The sequence below is a fragment of the Vigna umbellata genome, chromosome 7 (genome assembly GCF_029865625.1).
Source record: "Vigna umbellata cultivar VRB3 chromosome 7, Vumbellata_1.0, whole genome shotgun sequence".
Taxonomy (NCBI): domain Eukaryota; kingdom Viridiplantae; phylum Streptophyta; class Magnoliopsida; order Fabales; family Fabaceae; genus Vigna; species Vigna umbellata.
In genome coordinates, this window is record NC_142171.1 from 3,887,622 (window position 1) to 3,913,985 (window position 26,364).

Here is a 26,364-nt window from a genome sequence, read left to right on the forward strand (position 1 = left end):
TTTTAATTTAAGTTAATTTTTTATAATTATTTTAAAAAATATGATTTAATTTGAAATTTACACAATAAAAATATTAAGTAAATATTTAATTTCAATATTTTATAAAAATTCAGATTTGTATTTCCAACGACACAAAAAATACTAACAATGTGGTAACAATTTGAATTCAAAATGTTAAAAAAATATATAAAAAGTTAAAATCTTTTTAATGGACTTTTTAAAACTCTTAATAACTTTTATATCTTCCAAAAATTTAAGAAGAATTCACATTTAAAACAAAATCTGAATGCTAAAATGTTCAAAATATTTAATAATATTTAATAACAGTAATATATAACATAATAATATTAATATAATAATAAAATAAAAATATGATATAAAACAATAAATAAATCATTGAATAATAAGATCGTTGATAAACAAAAAATAAACTACATAATAAAATATTAAAAATAATACATTATTCAAAATTACAATACACTTATGTTAAATTTAAAAAATAATGTAAAAGATAATTTTTATAACAAACATTAGTGCATTATTAAAAAAGTGAAAAATATACATTTTAAAAAAATTTAAAGATATAAAAATAATTTCAATTTCAATATTTTTCTAAAATTAAGATTCCTATTGTCAATTTTGAAATTTGAAATATATGGTAATTTGAATTTAAAATTCAAACTCACAAAAAACTGTAAAATTATAGTAATAGTTAGTAGAATTTGAAATTCAAAATCTGAAAAAAAAAAATTATAAAAAATATAGTCTTTTTAATGAATTGTTTTAATGTTTCTAAGCAACTTTAACATATTTGTAATATAAGAGTTCATATATGAGAAGAAAATTTGAAAGCTAAAAAATTCAAATGGTTTTTAACAACATAATAATATACTATAATACATAACAATAATAACAATATTATAACATAACGATACAAATATAATAAAAAAATTAAAATATCATATAAAATAATAAATAAATAAATAATTGAATAATAACGTCATTAATAAGCTAAACAATATAATATTGAAAATAATATTTCATTTAAAATTGCAATATACTTAAGTCAAATTGTTGAGAAAAATCTTATTATTATAGTCTTTTTGTAATTAAATATTATATCACGGCGTTGTAGAAGATAAGTGTTACATCAAATAGTCAAGAAAAAAATTCATTAGAAGAAAAATCTAAGACTAATTCCAAAGTTTAAAATTCGAAAAGTGTTAAAGATAAAAAGTTAATAAAGATTCAATTAGAAGTTCTTATGTACTTAGAACTTAACTAAGCTTAGGTTAGTTTAATTAGTTTTACTTTGACATCAATTCAATTCAGAGCTAATCTTGAACTATACAGAATATCAGCATGGCTTTTGTGTTATATATTACTAGTGTGTGAGTTTAACATGTTTTGTATATATGTGGAATTATGAGAAAAAAGATACAATATAACTTAAGAAACGAAGAAACCTAAGTTATCTTCTCTTCCTTTAGTCTTAGACTTGCCACAGGTCGCTGTTCACTGCCCCTGAAACCATGCATATTCTCATCAGGCATGGCATTTTGTGCTTTCAGCTGTGTTGAACTATTATTGGCAAGTGTGTGACTATTAGTCTTAGCTGCTGGTACATCATGATTATGTTTTCCTTCATATGTTGTTATTACAGCTTTAGGATCCGTCGAAGCCCTCTCAACATGCTTCCGAACATTGCAACCTGGGGTGGTGCACTTGTAATAGCTCCTATATATATCATAAAACCATGCATAACTGAGTACTTGAAATAACTAAGCATCATGGGAACCATGTTTGTTGGAAGTTGTCGGGTACAATGTTAAATCAAATGCATGTATGAGTGGCTCTATTTGTCTGTTCTTACTAGACTGTAATCCATTTTGTTAAGAAACAAATAAAATGTGGAGGAAAAGCAATATCACCTTGGATAGGGGTTGCCCTTGACAACTTTCTGCCCATATTTGCGCCACCTATATCCATCATCCAAGAGATCCACTTCACTTGTTGTTTGCACAATGATTCTAGGCTCTGCCACAGTTCTATGCAAAGAGGCTGGATCCTGGAGTCTGCCTTCTGTGTTTCTGCCAAATAGTACAACTTTCCAAATTCACATAAGGCTAAACAATTGTCCCACCATGAACAGGTTTATATGAACTAAACCCTTACCTCCTCTTTGGATCAGGTTCATCATTTTTCTCATCCATTTCAGTTTCATGATCACCTACTTCCTCACTGTCACTCGTTCCAGATTCTAGATCCATCTGAGACACCGAGTGAGAACTCCTCTCTTCTTTCAACTTATCTGAATTCTCAGTTGATGTTAGGGTGCCTTTTGTCGTCTTACGTTGATGGTTGTGCTCTCCTTTGTAGATAATTGCAGTTACATGACCCTCAAGAGATCGCTCAAGCTTTTTCTTAACAGGACAATTTGGATGTGTGCATTTGTAATAACTTCGAGAGAAGTCACTACCTTTTACATGTTTCTGCCCATACTTCCTCCAGTTGTAGCCATCATCATTTGGCTTGTCAACAATGACAGCAGAAGAGTGCATTTTTTTATCAGAGTGAGAAACACCAAAGGATTCTGTCACCCCAGAAGCTGCCACTGATGCAGGTTGTGTTATCAGGTGCTGTGCAGTGGTGGAAATAGTTGTAGAAACCTGTGTCAATGAGGTAGCAGGAACTGCTGCAGAGAATGGATCTTCAGCTTGAATTTGCACATTGGAGTGGGATGTGACCTGTGCTAGCATTTGCTGCTGTGTCATTCCAAAGTGTCCCTGTATATTACAGGCTTTAAATATGTTATGCAAAATATTGATTAGGATCCCAAAAAGTGATGGTGCATAATTTTATAACAATTTCTGTGTATACATGTTAATCTCATACAATAATTTCTCTTGCTTTTGGTAGGTGTCACGTGAAATGAATGAGAAATACAAGAAACTTCTGCCTTATAGTGGTAATCTCCATCATATAAAGATTTCCCCAAAAGGAATCTTACCCCATGTCGCCTAATCAATTCAATGAACTTTAAAGACAACTTTCTTAAAGTCATACTTAAGAAAACCTATATGCAGTAACCAAAATTCAAGGCTATATGTTTATCATGAAACATTTATCCTAACTAAAATCTACTTAACCACACATTTTATTTAATCATGTTTCTTAATTTAAAAATGAAGATCAATTATATAAAAATCTAAGATTACATAAATTTAGGAAAGGCATAAATATGCGGTTGGAAGGAATATAGCAAATGAGATGTGTTACTTGAGAAGGTGAATCGTAAAAGAACCAAGGAGGGGTGGGGTCCATCATAGCGCCGGCGAGGAACTCCGAGAACGACTTATACTCATCGCCGTCACCGAACAGGCTAGAAAGCAGAGTCATGGGACCGGGGCTATACCCCGCAGTGTCCCCGCCGTTGAAAACGCTCTCTGTGGTAGCGCGTGGGCGGAGATCACTTCTGGGACGCGCCGCCGTCGAGGGTGGAGCTCCCTCTCCATTTCCACCGCCAACCATTCACCTTGAGTGAACCAAGACTTTAAAAAGTCTTTCTTTTTTTTCTATCTTCAACCAAACCTAATCAATATCCAACCTTTATGCTCTGTGCATGTTATACGATGATTCTGGTGTTCTGGTCGGATGATTTGACTTTTTTTGGTTTCGTGGATCTCAAACTCAATTCTCAATTTCGGCAAAAAAAGTCCACGCCACTGACACTGCAGGAAAAAAACCCAGTCATCTTCTCTTCTCTCTTCTCTCACGTACCAACAAAGTTATATATATTTGATTTCTTTTAATTGCGTAATGGTATCATCATTTTCTTTCTGATCTATAAACCTGAGCACGAGGAACATTATTCCGTAATTTAAGTAACAGTGAAACATAACTTCCTTCAATTTCGTTCAAGGTTCATGTTAGATTGTCCACTGTTAAAAAAATGTCATTAAATTGATTTTACCTAAGCTTGATTTCTGTTAAAAATGAGTGTGTATTTATGCATTTTGAAGTTAGTTTTGAATGTAAAGTAAAATTCCAAGTGACGGCTGTTTGTGTTTCATTCTGATTATGATTTACGAGAAAAATGGGAACAATGCGTGACGAATGGTGAAGGGATTTCAGCATTGTCGATTTTGACCTCAAAAGAGTTTAGAAATTACATGGATTTAGTGAAGGTGAACCAATGGTGAGTGGTAACGTGAGGGGCAGTGGCGAGAAAGGAGTAATTTTGTTGCGTTCTGTTTGTCTTTGTGAAGATAAAATAAGGACCAAACTCAGTCAAGTCACAAAAACTGACAACAACCTTTGTCATAATACTCAGAAGTTTTGCCTCCACAGGAGGATGATAAAGATAAGTTCACGGATTTTTTTTAAATTAAAAAATAAATTACTTGGTTTTTATTTTATTTAAAATATTACGTAACAAAGAGTTAAACAATAACAATGTCATTTATTTTCATTTTTAAAAAAAATTCCATTTCTTTTACATGGGATTATTTAGTAGAAGCAATAAATGGAATTTTTTTATTGTAATAAGATAATTTTCGCATCAATTTTCTCGGCGTCTAATATACTAGACATATGTAGACATCATTTTAAAGAACTGTAAAGACTAAATAAACGTTCTATAACAGGTTTTACTCATGGTAGTTTTATTTTCTACTCTAAGTATGGATTTGAAATTTAATATTAAATTATGAAAAAAAAAATTATTAGTGACTATTTTTTTTATATGTTGCTTAAGAGGGAAAGCCTTATTTCAATACTTTATATATGCAACTTGGAAAGTTCTCACGATCTCTCGTATTCTATTTTCTTTTGGTGTGAATTGTGATAGGTAGTTTTGATTTTTTTTATTACTTTTTTATTTTCAAATTCAGAATTATTTTTCTATTTCTATAAACTTAAAAAAAAGATCTTTTTAGTTTTTGTAATTTAAAAAATAATCTTTTGGGTTGAAGAATACTCAAGATCTTTGTTTCGATTATAAATTATCTCACATAATAAATGTTTTTACTTTCAAATTATCAGGTAAAAAAGTAGATAGAAGGATTAAATCATATATAAAACTAAAAAAATGCTTCGCAGAAATATTCTTTATTCAATTAAATTAATTATGCTTAACAAACAAATGAGGATCTGTGGCGCAATGGTAGCGCGTCTGACTCCAGATCAGAAGGTTGCGTGTTCGATTCACGTCAGGTTCACTTTTTGCATTGTATTCAATTTTCTTATACTTTTAGGAAAGTTAAATACTTTGTTTCCTAATAAATCTTCATGAAATTAATTGATGTATTACGTCTACTTTATTTAGAAATAAAGCAAGTAACTAAACTACTATTATATTTTTTATTAAAATATATGCGGTATAATTTGCTAATGTAATTTCTTTGAAAACATTAATACATGTTAGATTTATATATATATATATAATATTTGTGATGTTTTTATAGACTTACAAAATATATTTTAAAATAGTAATTTAAAAATAGTGAAACTTGATAATTTTAATATTAAAATATTTTATTATAAATAATTTTGTTATGAATGAATTTTATTATTTTAAAAATATTATTTATTTAAAAATCATTTTTAGGGTTTTTTTGACTTCTGAGAGTTTCTTGTCTGATTAAAAAACTAAGAGTCTAAGATTGATCAATGTGGCGAGCTTTCCAATTTGGACTGATCAGTTTCTAAATTTGCGTTAGTTGACTTTTAACCCTTTTGCTTGATTTTTTTATGTATTTGTTGAATATGAGTATTTTTCTACTTATATGCGTCTTTTTAGTCATTTAATGAGTCTTTGTTAATTAATGATCATAATTATATGTCCTAATCTTTCTTGTGATGTTTTTATGTGTGGATAGAGCATCTTGCAAGTTGAGAGGAGTTCTATTGGTTATAGTCTTATAAGTTATTGAGTCAGGTAAATGAAGCTAGTTGTTTTTGTGTGCATGAGTTTAATAATTTAATCTTTTTGCATGTTGATGAATTTGATTAGTGTGTATGGTTATTTTAAATTAAATTATTTGTTTATGATTTTTATGCTTGTTTGTGCTTGGGTTTGTATGATTGAAAGAATTTAGAATTTGAGCAATATAGCAAATTGATACGAGTTTTCGTGTTTAAAATTGTTTTGAATCAATGCACTGAGAAAAGAGTACGAATTTGAGCAATTGATCAAGTCAAACTTCACTTAAAATTCCAAAATCCATTTGTTGAGCGATATTATTTATAGTATTTTATTTTATGAGTTTTAAGATGCTAAAATAGGATGTTACATTTTTTTTTAGATTTTTTAATATATGAAATCCAAATATAAATATCCATTTTTTATTATTTTTCTTTTATGATTTTTTTTTATTTCTATCCTATTAGGATCAGAAAGAGTAGACAAACCAAAGACGAAGGCTTAAGAGACTATTATAATTGGCTTTAGCTAAATACATTTCAAGAAAATATCTTAATAATGACCAATTTTAGTGATAAAAGATAATTAATCACTGTAGTAACCAATTTATAGATTAAAAATTATTAGTAACTAAAATAGTTTCTAAACTGGTCATTATAGTGAATTGGCAGACACGTGTCAACAACATTGATGTTGTATTGAAACTTTGTGTCATGTAGTACAAGGAACAAACGATATCAAAATTTTGACTAAGGACCATTTCTAATTTTATGTAATACTTCAAAGACCCAAAACATATTCTTTTGAGGGATTTGACATATTTCATTCCTTGAATCACATGCTACTTGCATGTACAAGTCTTTTTATCTCATTTTTATTTGTGTTGTTGTTATTTTTATTCTATTTTTTACATTTTTATTAGGAATAGAAATGTGTATCTTTTGCCCGATTTTGCTTGGATTGAATTGCCTAACTATTAACTAAATTAGGGTTTAGCCTTTTATAATGAAGATCAAATCTCTAATGAAATAAGAGATCAACATGAGTTGGAAATTAGAGAACAATGTGAAAGTTGGATGAAATTAATTACAATAATATATTAGATAATTTTGCACAAAAAACCTCGAAAAATAAATTTTAAATAAAAGGTTTCATTCTTAAGTTTGTTTTGAGCCTCAAAAACCCTTGAACCATCCCTAGGGACAGGGTGCGGAGAATGAAAGCATGATTGAAAGGTGGATGGCATGAAGATCATTTACAACCAACATAATTGTCTAGCAACTGACTCAATTTGAATTTGTAAACAGTTACAAATGTTCTTGGGTTGACTTACCTTCGTAAGGATCTTTAGTGGGTTGTTTAAACACACAATCAAGGATTTTCGAGCTAAATTCTAATTTTGATTGTTTGGGATTTGAAGTGTAATTTATTTGATTTAAAATAAGGATTATTAATTTTTTTATACAAGTTTAAATTTCATTTTTGACTCATGTATAACAAAAATAGTTAGTGTACCCACTACAAGAAATGTCTTATTTACCGAAGGACTAATATCGAAGGTCACTTGAGCCGCCGGTAAAGATGAATTACCGAAGGCTTAACCGAAGGTCAATGAAAATGGTTATTATGGACGGCCTATGCCCGTCGATAATGGGCAACTAGTTTACCGGAAGGTGTTTGGCCATCGCTATAGGCATGGACATATTGAAATCAGGAATTGGGATTTCCCTCTTCCATTTTCCCAAAATCCGTATTCGCGAAAGCAACCTGCCCTCCATTTGAGTTCACTCCTCTCTCCCCCATGTAATCTCTGTCTCCTTCTCTCGTTCAGAGTTTGAAAGCACCATTGAACCCCACTTGTGTATTACGGTTCCGCCATCGCCATTGGACGTTCTCGAGCTCCTTTCCATTCTCCAAAAGTGTGTGGGGTTGAAGGACGGAGGCATTGACGTGACGACTTCCATTGTGGACAGTGCTTCTCTTAGGGTTTGTTCACGACGGTCCTTTGGCGGCGTGAGGAGGTGTTGTCGCTGCGTCAGGGGTGATGTTGTGACGTGAAGAGGTTGGGGGAAGAAAGTGTTAGTGATCTGGGGTTTGGTTTGGTTTGATTTGATTTCAGCGGTTACCTGTTCAAGCTTCTGCTTATCGGCGACTCTTCCGGCGTTCTGGCGTGTTCTCCCTGGGAAATTAAACTATAGATTCGTTCATGCGGCTTAGAATCCTGGCGAGAAATCTTTCCGATTTGTTTGTCTCCTATATCTTATTCTCGAAATTTTAATTTTGCTTTCCTCCTTCTTCCATCTGCTGCTGTTTACTACTTTCATATTTGTTTGGTCTCTTTAAAAGTGTGTGTTATTTACTTGTATAATTTTACCTACCTCAACCGCATGCCTTTCCTGCCTTGGCTTTCCCTTGGAACCCCACCCTCCCTCGCGCGCTTCTCTTAGAGATTGGGAGACCATCAAATCCAACGATTCCTTGCTTGGACTCATGTGCAGACAGTTGGAATGGCAGTGGCGAGGGATGCGAAGGAAGGAGAGGAATCCGATGGTCTGAGAGGCGTTCTACTTTTTCGAGGAACAGAGTGTATTGGAGGAATCCAACAAAGTGTTTTCATGCCTTTTATACTTTGAGAATGTGTATTCAGAATTTTCAAACATGTCAAGTTCTAACTTATATTTTAGTGTAACTATTACTCAGACACAAGACTATTCAACTTTTGTATAAACTTTATGCTGATTTTACTGTTTTTGAGCTCACAAGAAATTAGTTTTGTGTGGTTTTCCATGTGCTAATACAAGTTCAATTTGTTATTCGCAAGTTGATGTTGGTCTTTCCTTGATTATGAATTGCAAGTTAGGAAGTATGTTGAGAAGATTGGTTTGTGTTTACATGACAGAGAAAAGAGGATTCTGCAGTGCAAAGAGAAGCATTGGGCGGATGCAAACAATCTTTTATTATTATTATTGTTGTTTTGTTATTATTATTATTATTTTTGGTTGAATGTAGGGTATCATTTAGCGAAGAGTCAACAACTAATTCTTTGAGGTACTAAGATTTATTTAAGAGCCGACAACCGACATCTCCCATCAGTAGTATTCCTTACATCCATTTATTATTTTTATGTTATCTATGATAAAATTTTTGATAAACATTATGCTTATCTGTTCTTATTCAAATTACATCAGGAAAGGCCTATGGTTTTGGGATTTTGATCATCAACAAGAATATCCTATTCAAATTACATTATGATAAACATTATGCTTATTTGTTTTTGTTTGACCATTCTAATATCTGACATGAGTAAAACTTGTAGCAAATCTTGACTGAATATCCTATTCATTTAGTTCTTTTGTTGGACCAGATTTGCTGAGATTTCGTCCAATGATGATTCTGGTGAAAACAGCCCTGACATTTCTGATCACGAAGAGAAAATGGAAGAAGTTGATACTGTTGTAAATGATCATAATAGCTCAAATATCCTTATTGAGTCAGGTATACCCTTAAAATTGTGGGTGAAAAATCTTATGTGTTTTTTCAAGCAATTATATAAACCTCGTCCCTGTATTTTGCATATCATTTCTAAGGCTATACCAAACTAGCCCAGATGCTTTAATAGTTGGTTGGTTGGATGGTTGTGTTCAACTTTAGTTTTCTTTTTGATCACCTGGCCACCTGGAATTGATAAGTTGCTTGCTCTTATATATTTTTATATTATCATTGAGTTTGTATTTTATATTCCTTAATTCACAGATACAGAAAGAAACTATAGTTTTTGACCTTGATAAGGAGGATGATGCACCGGGACATCCACTCAACCAGGAAAATAATGAGTATGTGTCTCAATCTATTAGTCCCCCAGTTAATAAAATGGAAGAAAGTTAGGGCGTGGAAAAGGATAAAATGGAAGAACATTAGAAATTTTAGTCATTTCTTCTGGGTTGTACTGTTACCTGTGTTTTTTTTTATATACCAGTGCACACATTTTCTCTGCATTGTTTGGCATGTTTTACGTGATTCATCCTAGGTCTTTTCTAAGGATGCTATATACTCTTGCAGTAAAAGTTGTTTTTAGAGGCTTTAACGTGATCTTGTTTTTATATAAATCTTTGAAAGCTAATGCATATAACAGGTTTATAGTGTAATAGTAATTGGTTATCAGTTGGGTTATTTGGATGCTACTGATAAATATACGTGAATGATTAGTTTTTTTATATGATATTTTATTATTTATGAATGATATTATATCAAGTACGTTATATTATATTAGGTAGGTTTTATATACGTATTATATTAAAGAGATTTAAGAATGATATTTTATTATTTATTGTTAAAGACATTATATTATGTAGGTTATAAACGTATTATATTAGATATATACGTTTGATATTTTATAGTTATGAAAGAGATTTTATTAGGTGAATTTATGTAGCAGCCCAGCGTCCTGTTTTTTTTTCGTCCTTCGGAAATTACCGAAGGCTTTTGGCCCTCGGTAATTACCGAAGGGCGAAAGCCCTCGGTAAATGTTAGCAACAAGAGATTTACCGAGGGCTCTTTGGCCGTCGATAAGCCTTCGGTAATTACCTTTTACCGACAGTTTTGGACTGTTTCCGAGGGCTTCTGGTCTTCGGTAATGCCCTTCTTTTTTGTAGTGACCGTACAAGCGTTTGGTCAACATAATTAAAAAGAATAATTATTATTTATATTAGTAATAAAATAGACAATCAAGTTTAAAATAAACTAAAAATGGAGAAGAGGTGTATATATAATCAATAAAAATAGTATATTTTGTATTACTCAATAATTTATTTATTTTAGTTGCCCAAAAGTATTCTTTCCTCTACCTTTTAATTTTTTTTTAAATTATATTAAATCTATACAAAGTGCAATCAACAAATCTTTAACCATTGGTTAAAAATAATAATAAAAAAATAATAATGATGCAAAAATAAAAAATAATTAAATTAAGTAGTTTAAAAGAGATTAAATTGAAACCATACATGGAATCATACTTCAATTAAAATAACCAATAAAATGGAAGTTGTGTGTGCAATATTTAAGCTAAAGTTGTGGTTCGAACGTAAGTTTTTGAAAAAAGTTTAAAAGAGAATTTTCAAAATCAAAGTATTTCAGAACACTACTTTCCATTTTGAAGTGATATATATTGACAAACATTTTTTTGTTTTCTAAATTTCCTTAGTTTTAACAAAAAAAAATGCGCCGTTAAAAAAACGAGGAACGGGGTGTTGTGTTTGCGTAAAATGTATGCGCCAAACCGACAATCAAACTTTCGCAATTGTTATAATGAAACACATGCCAAGAAATGTCACACAATTCCAAAACAGTTTCGCCGTTTCAAGTGGCTTGCAAAATAGTTAGGTTTCACACATTTTGAACTTGTCTTCATGATTTTAATGGCTGAAATTTTTTCTTTTTTCTTTTTCTTTTTTTAATTTTATGAAAGAAAAATACGATTAAGAGTTGAGAACCAAGTTTCTTTTGTTTTTCTCTGTTTGGTACAGCTTGGCTGCTTCCATGCTATGCTAGCTGGAAAGAAGGAGCACATAATAAACTTTCATCCTTCTTTAATCTAAAATCACGTTTGACATCATCTAAGATTAAACATCTTAAGAAAAACCTAACGAGACACGTGTCCGATGCAAAACACAACAGGACCCACACGTTCTGGAAAGTTGAAAGGTAAAATTGGCATGCGCGTGTTGGTTTAGCAAGTTTCTTAGTTCTGTTCAAAAGTTCTGCATGTGTCCAAAGTGACCAAAATATGCCTCGAATCTTCGCTCTAATTTCTGCATATATATATTCGTGGTATCTATTAAGACATTCTCGTATGCCATAAAATTCTAATAAACAAACTTCAATTCAATGGCAACCACTAGAATATTGCTGCGTAACTCTAGGCCAATTCAACTTCCTCATTCTTCTTCTTTTTCTTCTTATTCTTTGTATGTGAAATGTGTACGGCTCCAGAGCAGAGCCAGTTTGAATGGAGATCTTAACATGGCTTCTGCTCAAGGAGAAAGAAAACCAGTGGTAGCCATGAAAGCAACCATGGCTACCACCGAACACACAACCACATCACAACCAATACTTCAACAACGACTCTCAGATTTAGCTGCTTTCTTGGCTAGTATTCTCAGTGCCATTCTGGTTCTTTTTCGGGCTATTGTCAAAAGGAAAAAACTAAGCCATTTACAACTGCAGATGCAAATTGAAAAGGTTTGTATATATTATTATTATTACTATTCTTACATAGTTTTGTCCATATTATTTTGTTCTTTCTTTTCTACTCATTTCTCCACTAGTGTATCTGCAAAGTAGTTGCATGCATCCAATTCAAAATATTTTTATTCAGTTATGTGTAAATGTGCAGTTCAATAGGTTGAGCATGTGTGTGTCTTCAGTGACTACGCAAGATATGTGATTATTAACACAGCTTTCTATGGTGCAGGCAATAATCGATTGCAGATTCTTTACTTTGTTCGCCGTTGCAGGATCTTTACTTGGATCGGTACTGTGTTTCGTTGAGGTATGTTTATGAAGCTTTCTGCACTGTTTTTGTATCCCTTTTGTTTTTTATATTTCAAGACGAAGAAAGAAAACTCTTATGAACAAATGTGCATGCATGGCTTACAGGGATGCCTTCTTGTTATGGAGTCATTCGCGCATTATTTCCGTATGATATCTCAAGGGTTGGATCAAACACATATGACGCATCTACTCATCGAGGCCATAGGTTTGTCAACAACCATGAACATGAGAAGAGTACATTTGATAAGAATTTCGTGCTTTTCACGCAATGAACAGATGAAAACGATATTTTGACTGATTGAACTGTGTGCATTTCTCGATATCTTCTTGGTTTGTAAAAGATAATACAAAGTTGTTGTATAGACGCAATTTCTCGTAACAGTTCTTATTGAATTGTATGCTCTGAAAGTTAATTGAAAGTGTTGTGCAGACTCGTTTATGATGGGAACTGCATTGCTGATATTTGGGGTGGGAATGTACGTCATGTTTGTGAGATCAAACGCAAATAGTAAAGAAACAGAAGCACGTTTTTCGGATTCAAAGATTCTGACGAAGGTATATATATATATATATGTTGTTAATGAAAAAGTAGAGGTATATTAAGAGTATAAGCATAAGCTAAGACATGAATAATGAATATTGTTGGTGTAATGAAGTTAGAGTCAGCACCGAGGTGGTCAGGGATGCAATCAATTGCAGAGGCAAAGCTGAAGATTGGACATGCAGTGATGATGATTCTTCAAGTGGGAGTGTTGGAGAAGTTGAAGGACATTCCGTTAGTCACAGGATTTGATCTTGCTTGCTTTGGTGCTTCAGTTCTCACATCCTCAGCATGCATTTTTGTCCTCTCTAGACTTCACCATCAATACTCATGTAAATGAATCACTGTTTCAACTTCATATTTTTTCCATATTCTATACAAATAAATCATTCTTTTCATTTTTTATTTGTAAGTCATTCAAATATTCAATTTAGAGGAGACGTTTATTCAATAGGAACTATGCTTTAGTATTTGCTTTGTTCGTTTTTGTTGATCACCGTGTTTTAATTATATGATCTTATTTGTAATTTGAATGGGTCCAAATTAGTCTGTCTTAAACAGGATTTAAAAAGTCAAACACAAAATTGAGTTAAACAAGTACGTAAAAAAGTTAAAGACTAATGTAATTTGGAGAAGAAATTGAATTAAACCCATACACAATTACAATTAGAACACCCTGCAAAGGGAAAATCACCAATAACCCCGATTTGTAGACATTTGCTTTCTGCACCCCTACGATTACTAACAGAAACTCCATAATACGAAAAAAAGGGATTAAAATATCTTTCCCTGTTCCCGTTGCCGCCGTCATCACCACTGTACTCTTAGGAAGGAAGAAAAAAAGAGAGTAGATTGGTGGGTTTGGTTGAAAGTGTGTTTTGAAAAAGTTGTTTTGGAAAGCATTATATGTCTTATGAAAAATTTGTTTGAGAAATCATATTTCAAAACACATTTTATATGTCCTGGAAAGTTTATGTTGGAAAGCATCTCATATATTCTAAAAATTTTGTTCTGAGAAACTCATTCAGAATGCATTTTATATATTCTGAAAGGTCCGTTCCAAAAATTTTATGATGAAAATCCTATAACAGAAATCGTTTTCTAAAAATTCCAAAAAAAACTTGTTATGAAATATTTCTAGAATAGATAATCCAGCAATCATTTTTACAAAGATAAAATGTCATTTTAAAAGTTATAGGGGAGCACTTAGAAATTAGGAGTGCATGAAGAAACAAAGGTAACGTTAGTCTTGCAACTCAAATAATAGTACAAGTTGGTATACCAGGGGATGTTTGTGGACAAAAACTTGCTTATGTCATTGTTTTCGACCAAAATTAGTTTTAAAATTTAAATCAAATATAAAAAAATAAGTTATGAATTATTCTTAGTTAGATTAATAATAATTAAAAAATATATTTGTATGTAATAGAAATGTATGAGTATTACATAAAATAAAAGTTTTCAATGTAAATATTTAAATTTAAGTAAAATACTCAATGTTTATGTTTAGAATTATTTGGTTTTCCAGATTAAAGTCCAAAAAAGCATAATATATATACATATTAGTAGTTTTCTGATTTTACATATTTTTTAAAAAAACACTTGGCACAAGCTATGTTTAAAATCAAAGTTTTATTAAATAAAAATTCATTTGGAGATACAATTAAAATATAAAATACATGATCATATAAATAAAAAACAATGAATTAACATTCAAGAAATTAAAAAGAGACAATAATATAAATAGCAATAAAGCTTATGAAGATATGAGATGCTTGAATAACTAATAGAAGAAAAGATAATAGAGAAAGAAATGTGTCTCTCCAACTTTCCCTATGTTCCAACATGTTTATGCATTTATTTCCCTTCCTCACAAAACCCTACATAAGGATTCTTATAGTTTCTTCTTTTGGTACCACCCTCCGACAGTAGTGAGCAGCTACACACACATTTTTGTTTCTCTTTGTCTCTCTTATTTACACTTAGTAAGGCTCACCATCTTCAATTTTTTTTTCAATTAAATATATTAACTTTTTTAATTTTTGTTCACCTATTGATATAAAAATATATATAACTGCATATGTTATTTGATACTCATATTTATTTATTTTAAACAAACTATTCCATTTATTAACCAAATTAGTTTTCTTTTTTCTTCCTTTTAAATTTGATGTAAATTGGAAATTTCTATTTAGGTAAAAAATACAAAAGTCAGAGCAAAATTACACTATTTTTTGTTTATAATATATAAAATAAAACAAATAATATTTTCATCAAAGGATCTGTGGCGCAATGGTAGCGCGTCTGACTCCAGATCAGAAGGTTGCGTGTTCGATTCACGTCAGGTTCAGGTTTTTAAGTTTTTTTGTCATTTATATAACATAACATTTTCTGTTAATTACGTGTATTCACGTTTTTAATAAATGGAATTAATTCACTGTTGATTTATACATTTTAGAAATCTTTTATAACTTGTTAATCCGTTTTTCTTTTAATTATTCATATCATTTTATCCTATTTATTTTTACAATTAGTATTTAGGATATAAATTACGTGTATCATTTTTTTATTAACTTTAAATTATATATATGGAATTTTTCCTTTGATGAAATTTACATATAATAAAAATTATGAGACTAATATTATGATGGAAAAAATATTGCACACTTTTTTTTGTTGGTTAATAAATGGTAAACATATGTGGAGTTAGAGTTGGTACAGCATATTACTAAAAGTACAACAAATTCAAAATTGAATGAAAAATTCTCAAAACTGAATGAAAGCTTCTAAAAATATTGATTTTTTTTTTGTAAACCTTAAACGAGACCCCTAGATTTTGCAACAAATATTCATGTGTTTATAAGATTTTCTTTAATGACGAGTGTTGAACAATACAAATTTGATTCTAAAATTTATTAAATTATATCATATTCTTTAAAAATAGGTCAAATAACTTAGTATTGAATTTTCCAAAATAAAAAGCTTTCTTGTTAGAGGGAATATATAACACTTGAAGCTTTTATTGAAATAAACTTTAAATGAATAAAAAATATAACGTTTATAAATATGAAAAAGATAAAGTTTATTCTTCATTTTATTAAAAGTTTTACCTCTCTCAATTATTTAAACTCTCTAAAAACTTAAAGACAACTAGAAATTTGTTGTGTTAACATAATATAATAATTTTGAGAAGATAATAATATAATGATCAAATTGAATTGATATGATGTTTTATTTAAATAACTAATTTATTTCCTACAAAAAATTATTTTTTTTATGAACACTCCCACATATTTTTCAATTGTCAACAAACTTACTCTTAAAATATCAAATATTGATTATCAACACAAATTCAAAACATCATGATATTTCTTGTTACCACCATATTTTTCAGCTTTGCCTCTCAAAAAACTATAGTGTCACAAGCATATTATATATTAATTTTTAATTCATTATTTCCTAATTTAAACCCTAAAAGGAAGTTTTTCTAAAAAAAATACCTTTATCAATCAACTTAATCCTTCTCCTATAGTTGTAAAGAGTAAAATTGTTAGCTTCAAACTTTTATACGTATTTAATTCTTTTGTTTGACTTTCGTTCACTATAAAAAATACATAATTGGATATCAAAGACTAAAGAATCCATTTTTTTCAAAAAACCTAATATTTGAAGCATTATATATAGAAAAAAAATATATTCATTCTGATAATAATTTAATAAAAAAAATGTAGACAGAAGCCCTAGAACCTTTTTCTTCATATTAAAAAAGATCAAATTTAAATAAATAAAGAAAAATACACAAAAAAAACTTATGACGTGTTATTCTTATTTAAGTGTTAGTTTTAGAAAAAGAAAAACCCGAGTTTCTCTCGTACTAGTTATTATTTAAGGATTAGTATTATGATTTAAATTAACAAGTATTAAACAAGTCCTAAAGTAAATAAAATTGGATCTGTGGCGCAATGGTAGCGCGTCTGACTCCAGATCAGAAGGTTGCGTGTTCGATTCACGTCAGGTTCATATTTTTTCAATTATTTTACTATTTTAATTGTTTTTTTACTGCTAAAATTAAATATAATCAGTCTATTAAATAGCAGACATATAACATTAAATATGAAATGAAATTAATAATACATCGTATTCTTATGTATCACTGTGCAACATTACAGTAAGGATCATATTCTCTAAAATATTCTAATTAGCTATAACAAAAAAAATTTAAATTCTAAATTTTCAATTTAAATTTAAGATACTTACATTTAATTCATTAAAAATACTCCTAAAAACCATATAATAGCACAAGAACGATTATTTTATAAAAAAGAAAATATAAGTTATCAATATTCTTGTGTATCACTACGTGTGTTTGTGTGCCTGTGTGCGTGTGTGTGCGTATGTGTGTTTGTGCGTGTGTGTGGGTGTGTGTGCGTGTGTACGGGTGGGAGTGTGGGTGTGGGTGAGTTTGGGCGTGTGTGTGCGTGTGAGCGTGTGGGCGTGTGGGTGTGTGTGTGTGTGCGTGTGTGTGGGTGTGCGGGTGGGTGAGTGTGTGGGTGTGTGTGGGGATGGGTGTGGGTGTGTGCGTGTGTGCATGCGTGTGTGCGTGTGTGGGGATGGGTGTGTTTGGGCGTGTGTGTATGTGTGTGCGTGTGAGCGTGTGGGTGTGTGTGCGTGTGTGTGTGTGCGTGTGTGCGTGTGTGCGTGTGTGTGTGTGTGTGCGTGTGTGTGTGTGTGAGTGTGCGTGTGTGTGTGTGTGTGCTTGTGTGTGAGTGTGCGGGTGGGTGTGTGTGGGTGTGTGTGCGTGTGTGTATGCGTGTAGACGTGTGGGCGTGTGGGTGGGTATGTGTGTGGGTGTGTGCGCGTGCTGGTGCGCGTATGTGGGTGTAGGTGTGTGGGTGTGTGTGTGCACGTGTGTGCGTGTGTGTGTGTGCGTGTGTGGGTGGGTGGGTGCTTGCACTGTGTGTGTGCGTGTGTGCATGTATGGGTGTGTACGTGTGGGCGTGTAGGTGTGTGGGTGTGCGGGTGGGCGTCTGGGTGTGGGCGTGGGCGTGTGAGTGTGTGTGTGTGTGTGTGTGAGTGCGTGTGTGTGCGTGTGTGTGCGTGTGTGAGTGTGTGGGTGTGTGGGTGTGTGTGGTTGTGTGTGCGTGTGTGCGTGTGTACGTGTGGGCGTGTGGGTGGGCATTTGTGTGTGTCTTTATGTGTGTGTTTGTATGTGTGTGGGTGTATGCGTGGGTGTGTGTGTGGGTGTGTGTGTGGGTGTATGTGTGTGGGTGTGTGTGGGGGGTGTGTGTATGCGTGTGCGTGTGTGGGTGTGTGGGTGTTTGTGTGCACGTGTGTGCGTGTGTGCATGTGTGTGCGTATGTGTGTGTGCATGTGTGTGTGTGCTTGTGCGTGTGTGCGTGTTTGGTGTGTGTGTGGGTGTATGTGTGTGGGTGTGTGTGGGGGGTGTGTGTATGCGTGTGCGTGTGTGGGTGTGTGGGTGTTTGTGTGCACGTGTGTGCGTGTGTGCATGTGTGTGCGTGTGTGTGTGTGCATGTGTGTGTGTGCTTGTGCATGTGTGCGTGTTTGGTGTGTGTGTGTGCGTGGGTGTGTGGGTGTGTTTGTGGGTGTGTGTGTGTGTGTGTGTGTGGATGTGTGTGTGGGTGTGTTTGTCTGAGTGTGTGTGCGCGTGCATGTGTGCGTGTGTGCGTGCATGTATGAGTGCATATTTATGGGTGGGTGCATGTGTGTGGGTGTGTGTGTCTGTGTGTGGGGGGGGTGTGTGATTGTGTGTAGTGTGTGTGTGTGTGTGTGTGTGAGTGTGTGTGTGAGTGTGTGTGTGTGTGGGGGGGGGGGGTGTGTGATTGTGTGTAGTGTGTGTGTGTGTGTGTGAGTGTGTGTGTGTGTGGGGGGGGGGGGGTGTGTGTGTGTGTGCGCGCGCGTGTGTATGAGTGCGTGTGTGGGTGCATATGTGTGGGTGGGTGTATGTGTGTGTGTGTGGGGTGGGTTTATGCGTGTGTGTGGGTGCGGGGGTGGGTGTGTGTGTGTCTGGGTGGGTGTGTGTGCGTTCGTGCGTGGGTGTTTGTGTGTGTGGATGGGTTGGTGTGCGTGTGTTTGTGTGTGCGGGTGTGTGTGTGTTCGTGTGTGTTTGTGTTCGGGTGTGTGTGTGTTCTTGTGTGTGTGAGTGTGTGGGTGCGTGTGTGTGGTTGTGTGGGTGGGTGTGCGGGTGCGTGTGCATGTGGGTGGGTGGGTGTGTGCATGTTTGTGGGTGTGTGTGGGTGTGTGTGCGCGTGCGTGTGTGCGCGCGTGTGTGCGTTCGTGCGTGTGTGCATGCGTTTTTGTGTGTGCGTGTGTGTAGATGACATTAACGTTATGTGCGTGTGTGTGTGTACCGTAAGTTTGGAAGTTACATCGAAACATTTAGATTTTTGAAAGGGAAAAAAGAATATTTATGTTTATAAACTTACTATCTCCACCTAAAATGAGATAATTATAGTTTACACTATGATATTGTTTAGATGTGTGAAGAATGTGCATGTGTAAGTGATGTTGGAATTTATTTATATGGAAAGTTGATTGTATAAATATATATTTATATGATTATTCAGAAATCGAGTGTGGTTTGAAGTACATAGATGATAATACATGATATATTTGAAATAGGCTTTTGGAATATTTTCTTATAGTATTAAATGCAAAAATTGAAAACGTTACAGATTGTAATATCGATGAAAGCAATTAGACTAGGATTTGTGGAAGAGGTTGCAGTAGGTGGGTATAAAAGTGCCATAATTTCTTTCATAAATCTTTTAAACTTATCCTATGACTTAATGATTACAATAAAAGGAAATTTAGACTTTCACATTATAGTAGGATAAAATCTAATTAGACATTGATTTGTGAGTTTAGATTAATGATAATACAAGTTTTTTCATATTGTGTCGTTTGAAAGACGCAAAAGCAATCCACACTTTATCTTTCCGAAGATTGAAGATGTACTTATAGAAGATATGAAACCGTATATGAGATGCTCATCGAAAATAAACATTACAATATAATAATTAAAATGCCTATGGGTCTTTAAATATTGTGGGGGAAAAGCAGAGAGACACATAGTAGGAGGAAGTGAAATAGAAATAATTATTCGGTTTTGTGGGGCATTGTAAGAATAAAAGGAGTGGGGCCCGTGCATCTAGTTAGCCGAATCTTGAAGTAGTTGGAGGCTTTAGAAAGCTTCACTAATTTTCCTTGAAAAGGACAATGGCAGAGAGAGAAATGAAGGACCACATTCAACTCTTCCTATCATTGCTCACATAAATCATTATGGCCCTTTGCTTAACTATCTGCCAAACAAAAACTCATTTCCCTTTCTTTTCTCTCCCTCTTATTAATTACTATTTCACAATAACAATAATGCATGAAAATGACCTTCCTCCTCCATCAACCCAACAACATTTAACTATGGATTAAACCATTCAAATTATTATTTTTATTTAATATAAGACTTTATATTTATATAGGATTTCAATAATCTATTTTCAAGTACACGTGTTTAATCATATTTATCACACTAATTTATTAGGTTCACGCGAAATAAATATTAAAAAGATTTAACACCAATCAACTATAAAGAAATTATATAAGAAATTAAAATACTAATACTCTATATTTAGAAACTACCTTATAATTGTTTATGTTTGTATTTAAGGTCAAAGATGACACTTCTTACAAAGTTGTTGTGCACTTATATAAGGTACATCGTCATGGTTAAGTTAGCTGTCTATTTGAGTTTGGAAAAGCCATTTTCGAGTTTGATGAATTCGATCAACTGCTTAGTTTAAGTTTTATTCCTTTATTCTAAGTTACGAACAATTTTTATGTTTTATATTTTCCTCAAATAAATTAAGATATTCTTTTAAAAATTAAACAAATTTAGTCTTGTTTTTTTCTCTTCTAGAAGCCATCGACCACTTTATTTCATTTCCTATTATAAAATAGTATTTTAGTTATTGTTAAACTACTGGTTAGGGGAAATTTGAGTTTATCTTAATATATAATTACTTCCAGCATTCAATATTAGTTTTTATAATAACTAACGACAAAAAAATACTTTTTTTTTTCGTTTTTGAAATATGTTTTAGTTAATTTTTTAGCCCTGAGAGTTGACAAAGAAAACATTATTAGTGTAATAAATACTTTTACTTTTAATGATAGTTTCGTTTTTAATTATAACATTATGTTTAAGGCTAATGTTAACGGATGTAGACAAGGAAAACATTAATCATGAGATCAATATATAATTCAAAGTTGGACCGTGATTAAATTAAAACAACCAATCTACTACAATTCTTGACAGTTTATTTATTTTTAATAGTTATTGTTTTTTAAAATGTTTAATGTATGCCTGCTTTTGTATGAACTGGGACTGTGCACTATTAAATCAGTTCAACGAATTGAATAATTAGTAGTTACCCATTATACATCATTTATTAACATAATTTATATATCCACTTGTGCAAATTGTTTTCGTCCAAAAACTATTACTATTTTATAACAAAACACTTCAAACTATAGATAGGATAAAATATATTTTTTATTATCGAATTATTTTTTAAAATTGTATTTTGTTTCTAAATTAAGTATATACATCCGTTCCATTTTATAAAAATTATGTAAAATATTATTTTCAGCAAATCACATGTAAATCTTATATTATAATTATATAGTGTGAAACCCATTTATCATATATTAAGTACTCCTGTGGTTGTTTGCTAAAAACAATATTTTATATCTAGTTTAAGAATAAAATATTATTTTTAAAATAAATAAATATGTTTTAGTTTTTAAATATTAGCATAAAATTGAAATTCATTTTTGTTTAAAATTTTGATATATTTTGATCTGTACTTTAAAAATGAATGAATATAATCCTTTTAATTTAATTATATTAATTTTTTATACTAATATTAGAGTTATTTATTCTACTTCACACGTACTCACCTTAATGTTAATTTACAATTTTTTTTTAATATAATTTGATTAAAAAAACTACATTCATTATTTTTAACTTTGAAACCAAATTATATAATTTTTTAATAAAAAATATTCAATTTTTAGTGAAAATTCAATAAATAAATATATTTAATCTTTTCTAAAAAAATAATTTAAGGGAAAATATTTATTTAACCATTACAAAAATAATAACTCGATCTTATTAATTTATCTGCTTAAATATCGAGATGTTATATTTAATTATTTCTTATTAACGAGTATCTCATTTATCATACTAATATTGTTTTTAAAAACATACAAACAATACAAATTTAATCTATAAGATAACTTTATAGAAAATAGTAAACCATATAAAAAAAATTCATATGATGAAATATTTAATATAAAAATTAAAGATAATTTAGATTTGAGAGTTTCAAATATTGATGAAAAACTTAACAATTTTATTTTATTATAAAGCTTTAAGTTTTTCATAAATTTAGGTGCAACTCTTCTCAATAATTATAATAATTTCATCAAATGTTAATATGTATTTAATTTTTTATATTTTATATACCTATACTATTTCACTATCCTCTCCATTAAATAACATTAAATAATGGTGGTCTAACAAAGAAGGTTTATGATAACATATATATATATATATATATATATATATATATATATATATATATATATATATATATATATATATATATATATATATATATATATATATATATATTATATTTTGTTATAAATTTTTTCTTCTTAATTTAACTAATCCTACAACATCAATTCATAAGATGAGATTTACATTCATTTTTATTTTATAAATTAACTTTATTTTTAATAGAGGTAAAATCTTCAATAAATTATTAGACAAACATATCATGTATATATAACTTGTTAGTAGTTCATAATAACAATAATCACATTCTTTAATACTCTTATATAATTTTGAAATAAAATTTTAGTTGAAGCAAAATATAAAATTGGCTGTAGCTTTATTTTTTTAAAGTTTTGAAATTTATCCTCAGCTTGCTAAACGGAAAACATAAAGCAGTGAAAAGACAGGAAAAACAATCGAATCGCAATTTTTGTTTGCTAATAAAGGAAGAAAGACGGAAATATTTTAAAGAAAGAGTTCACCTTCCATGATCTTCGTAATCCGTTTTAGAAAAAATAAATAGAGAAAGAAGACTGCTTTATATAATTAAATTTGTAGTTTTTTTTTCTTCTTATTTCTACACTAATTTTTATTATAGATAATTTATGCCATTATATATATATATATATATATATATATATATATATATATATATATATTCCTTTTATTAATTCTATCTAAAAATTATAGGTGTCAAAATGGACTATTTATTTCAATATAATGATTCAAGAAGTAAAAATATAACATGCATATAAAGATCACAAAAATACATTATATTTGTGGATAAAATTCATAGTGAATAATTTGTATCTAATATTTATTATATGCAGATAATACCTAATGAGCATCTTAATACTTGTTTATTAAGAGATTGGATGTATGTGTCATACGATTTGTGTTACAGGTATTTATTATTGACAAAAAAATTAAAATAAAAATTTAATTTATATTTTATTAAGTTAAATTTAATTAAAATTAATTTATATTTTATTAGTTAAATCTAATTAAAATTAAATTTTAACTTATATTATATATTATATTTTATTTTGTAATTCTATTTATATTTTATTTTAAAAATTTATAAAATATATTTTTTAAATATTTACAGATTTTCATAGGTTCTCACATGTTTTAAAATACACGTGAATATTTTTTAACCAAGTATCCAACAAGAAACAAAACATATAATAGATAAATTTTTTTGTTACAGGATTGGTGTTTGACACTATCGATACCCGATCCGATCTATTGTCATCCTTATATAAATACATCTCAAAAGAGTTGTAAAATTTAGTTTAGTTGGATCTTATATTGTCTTAATGATTATTTTAGCTTGTTCAAAGAAATATATAAATAATTAAATTTAAAAATTAAAACATATATTTTCTAAAATTTATTTGTAAGGAATGAGTAATTTGATAAGACTATAAATGATTTAAATGAAATAATGTTTGAATACTTTATTGGTTAATTTAAAAATCAATAAATGAAAAAACTTAACAATTCATGTATCTCATAAAAATCATTATCTTATTATTATCCTTTACATTTTGGGTTAATTATTATCTTTTTAAGATTTAAATTTGTCATATGGATGCTAATAGAGTAAAAGATAATTTGTCTAACGAAAATAGTTCAGAGAAGATAATTGCTAAATGGTTGTTTGCATGCCTAAGATTAGGTATTTCTTGTAATGACAATAAACATGAATTTCTATTAGTCTAAAGTTGTAATGATATTTTTAGTTTGAGGATAATTTTTTTTTAACATATTTTATCTTCGTTGTGAATCAAGAATTTTATGCTTAATTTAGTATTAAGTTAATATAATCAATCAATGTATACTAAACGATTGTCAACCTCTACTACAATTTTGATAAAAAGGCAAAAGATTTGCATGTTCTAATGATTTTATTTAAGATATTTATAAATGAATTTTTACCGTGCATAATCAATTAGCGATTTGGTTACACACCAACAAGGTGATTTATAAGTGTGCTCTTTTAAATTATTAAGTGTTAGATATTAGATCATCATATACACAAAAAAGAGATAATGTGTTATCTTTATAACTCTTTCACTCTAGCATATTATCATACTAAGAAGCGTTTATATTTATATCCTCTGTGAGAGTTTTTCCTTGTAATATTTCAATAGCATCTTTATATGATATATATAAGCGTGACAATAATATAATAGTCATTGAAAGCAAGAGGTGATTTAGTGATAAATAATACTTTTTAACTTAGTGCGAGAGAAAAAAATAATCAATTTGACTTTATGTAATCATTGTAAATTATAAGTAATATACTTATGTTTATGTTTAAGAGTTCTTCAAAAATAACCAGGTATATTTGGGTTGGTCTTTGGCCTTAGTCAACTCGTGTTTACCTTTGGTCCATGTTAACTTGTTTTAACTTTCGACATGAGTCGACTGGTTTCGATTTTCTTGAGGTCTAAGCAAACTTCCATCAACCTTCTTTCTTGAATGACTCACTGTAATGGGTGAGAAAAATGAAAGTCTAACAAATGCTGAGCTGGATGTGGGGGACATGTCTGTCATACCAGAAAATCATTTGGCAGGTGATCCACAAGGAAAAGGGAGCAGGAAAAGCATGAGGCGTAAGAGAGAGAATATATTTATGAAGGATTACGTGCTCTAGGGAAGATATGCGTGTGGTATGTTCCCTCTGACCAATTCTGTTATTCCCCTTCTTCTTACTGTACTACCTCTCCTTCTGAAATTCTTCTTCTATGAATGAACCAGGTTAATCCATTGTGAGATGGCTATTGGGATGCTTCCGTTATTGGCTGAATACCTTTCACTATATTGTTCAGTTTCCTTTTGTTCACTTTGAAATACCCATATCAAACCTCTGTCATATTTTGATTACAATAAAACTATCCATTCCAGAGTTTATTTTTAATTCTTTCTCTGTTCCTATTGTGGGGTTGTTTTTTGTTACTGTTTCACTCACCTCGATCTTAGACCTTAACAGACTTGAATCAACCTTTGGTTTAGGCTGACTTGATTTGACCTTCGACACGAGTATACTTTGTTTGACCTTCGACACGAGTATACTTGGTTCGACCTTCGACACGAGTGGACTCGATTCAACCTTTGACACAGATCGACTCAGTTCGAATTTTGTCCGAACTGACTTATCTCAACTCTCAATCTGAGTCAACTCAATTAACCCTTCTACATGTGTTGACTCCGTTGGACCTTTAGTTTGAGTTAAAGTTCTTCGATTTAGTAGTTGACTAAAGTTTTGTAGTAGAGTTAAACTCACTTTGACCATGATCCTAACTCACTTTAAGGACCAATAAAATAGGAACTCTGTCCACTCTAAACCTTTTCCTTAATAACTAGGAATTTAATGTTACTGTGCTTCAACTTGGTCGAGCTTCTTTTATTGCTAAAATACTATAAAATTGATTTGTTGTCACAATATAAATTAAGTGGTCTTTCAATTATTTCCACAATTTATAACCATGTGACCAAATTTCTTAGCTATATTCCATGATTTGATGCCTCACAACATGCTACAAATTCAACAACCATAATAGATGAAACAATAAGGGTTTGCTTGGCATTCCGCCAAGAAATCGCACCACCAGCTAATATGAAAATGTAACCTGAAGTGGATCTCAAACTATCTTTACATCCTGCAAAATTTGAGTGAAAATATACATTGATCTCCAACTGGTCCGA

General features: G+C 30.9%; 2 protein-coding genes and 3 non-coding genes across 6 annotated transcripts; 4 read left to right on the forward strand and 1 right to left on the reverse strand.

The window, feature by feature from the left end:
• Positions 1–1,346: 1,346 nt before the first annotated feature.
• LOC124833741 (putative WRKY transcription factor 3) lies at positions 1,347–3,846 on the reverse strand. Its single transcript, XM_088094835.1, has 4 exons — positions 3,280–3,846; positions 2,176–2,786; positions 1,932–2,090; positions 1,347–1,737 (listed from the first exon to the last, which is right to left on the reverse strand). Exons 1-4 carry the CDS (start codon positions 3,529–3,531, stop codon positions 1,467–1,469), a joined length of 1,293 nt encoding a protein of 430 aa, XP_087950961.1. The 5' UTR covers positions 3,532–3,846; the 3' UTR covers positions 1,347–1,466.
• Positions 3,847–5,147: 1,301 nt separating this feature from the next.
• On the forward strand, positions 5,148–5,219 carry TRNAW-CCA (transfer RNA tryptophan (anticodon CCA)). The gene has a single exon. It is a non-coding gene; the product is annotated as a tRNA-Trp (tRNA).
• A 6,565-nt stretch (positions 5,220–11,784) lies between these two features.
• Positions 11,785–13,483, forward strand: LOC124833730 (uncharacterized). Of its 2 annotated transcripts, none has more exons than XM_088095497.1 (5): positions 11,785–12,160; positions 12,393–12,470; positions 12,578–12,677; positions 12,903–13,027; positions 13,129–13,483. In XM_088095497.1, the coding sequence occupies exons 1-5, from the start codon at positions 11,807–11,809 to the stop codon at positions 13,351–13,353; spliced, it is 882 nt and encodes a 293-aa protein (XP_087951623.1). In that variant the 5' UTR covers positions 11,785–11,806; the 3' UTR covers positions 13,354–13,483. The 2 variants fall into 2 exon arrangements, with proteins under 2 accessions (XP_087951623.1, XP_087951624.1); XM_088095498.1 differs by having other exon boundaries at positions 13,133–13,416.
• Positions 13,484–15,291: 1,808 nt separating this feature from the next.
• Positions 15,292–15,363, forward strand: TRNAW-CCA (transfer RNA tryptophan (anticodon CCA)). The gene has a single exon. It is a non-coding gene; the product is annotated as a tRNA-Trp (tRNA).
• Positions 15,364–16,961: 1,598 nt separating this feature from the next.
• TRNAW-CCA (transfer RNA tryptophan (anticodon CCA)) lies at positions 16,962–17,033 on the forward strand. The gene has a single exon. It is a non-coding gene; the product is annotated as a tRNA-Trp (tRNA).
• The last annotated feature ends 9,331 nt before the right edge of the window (positions 17,034–26,364 follow it).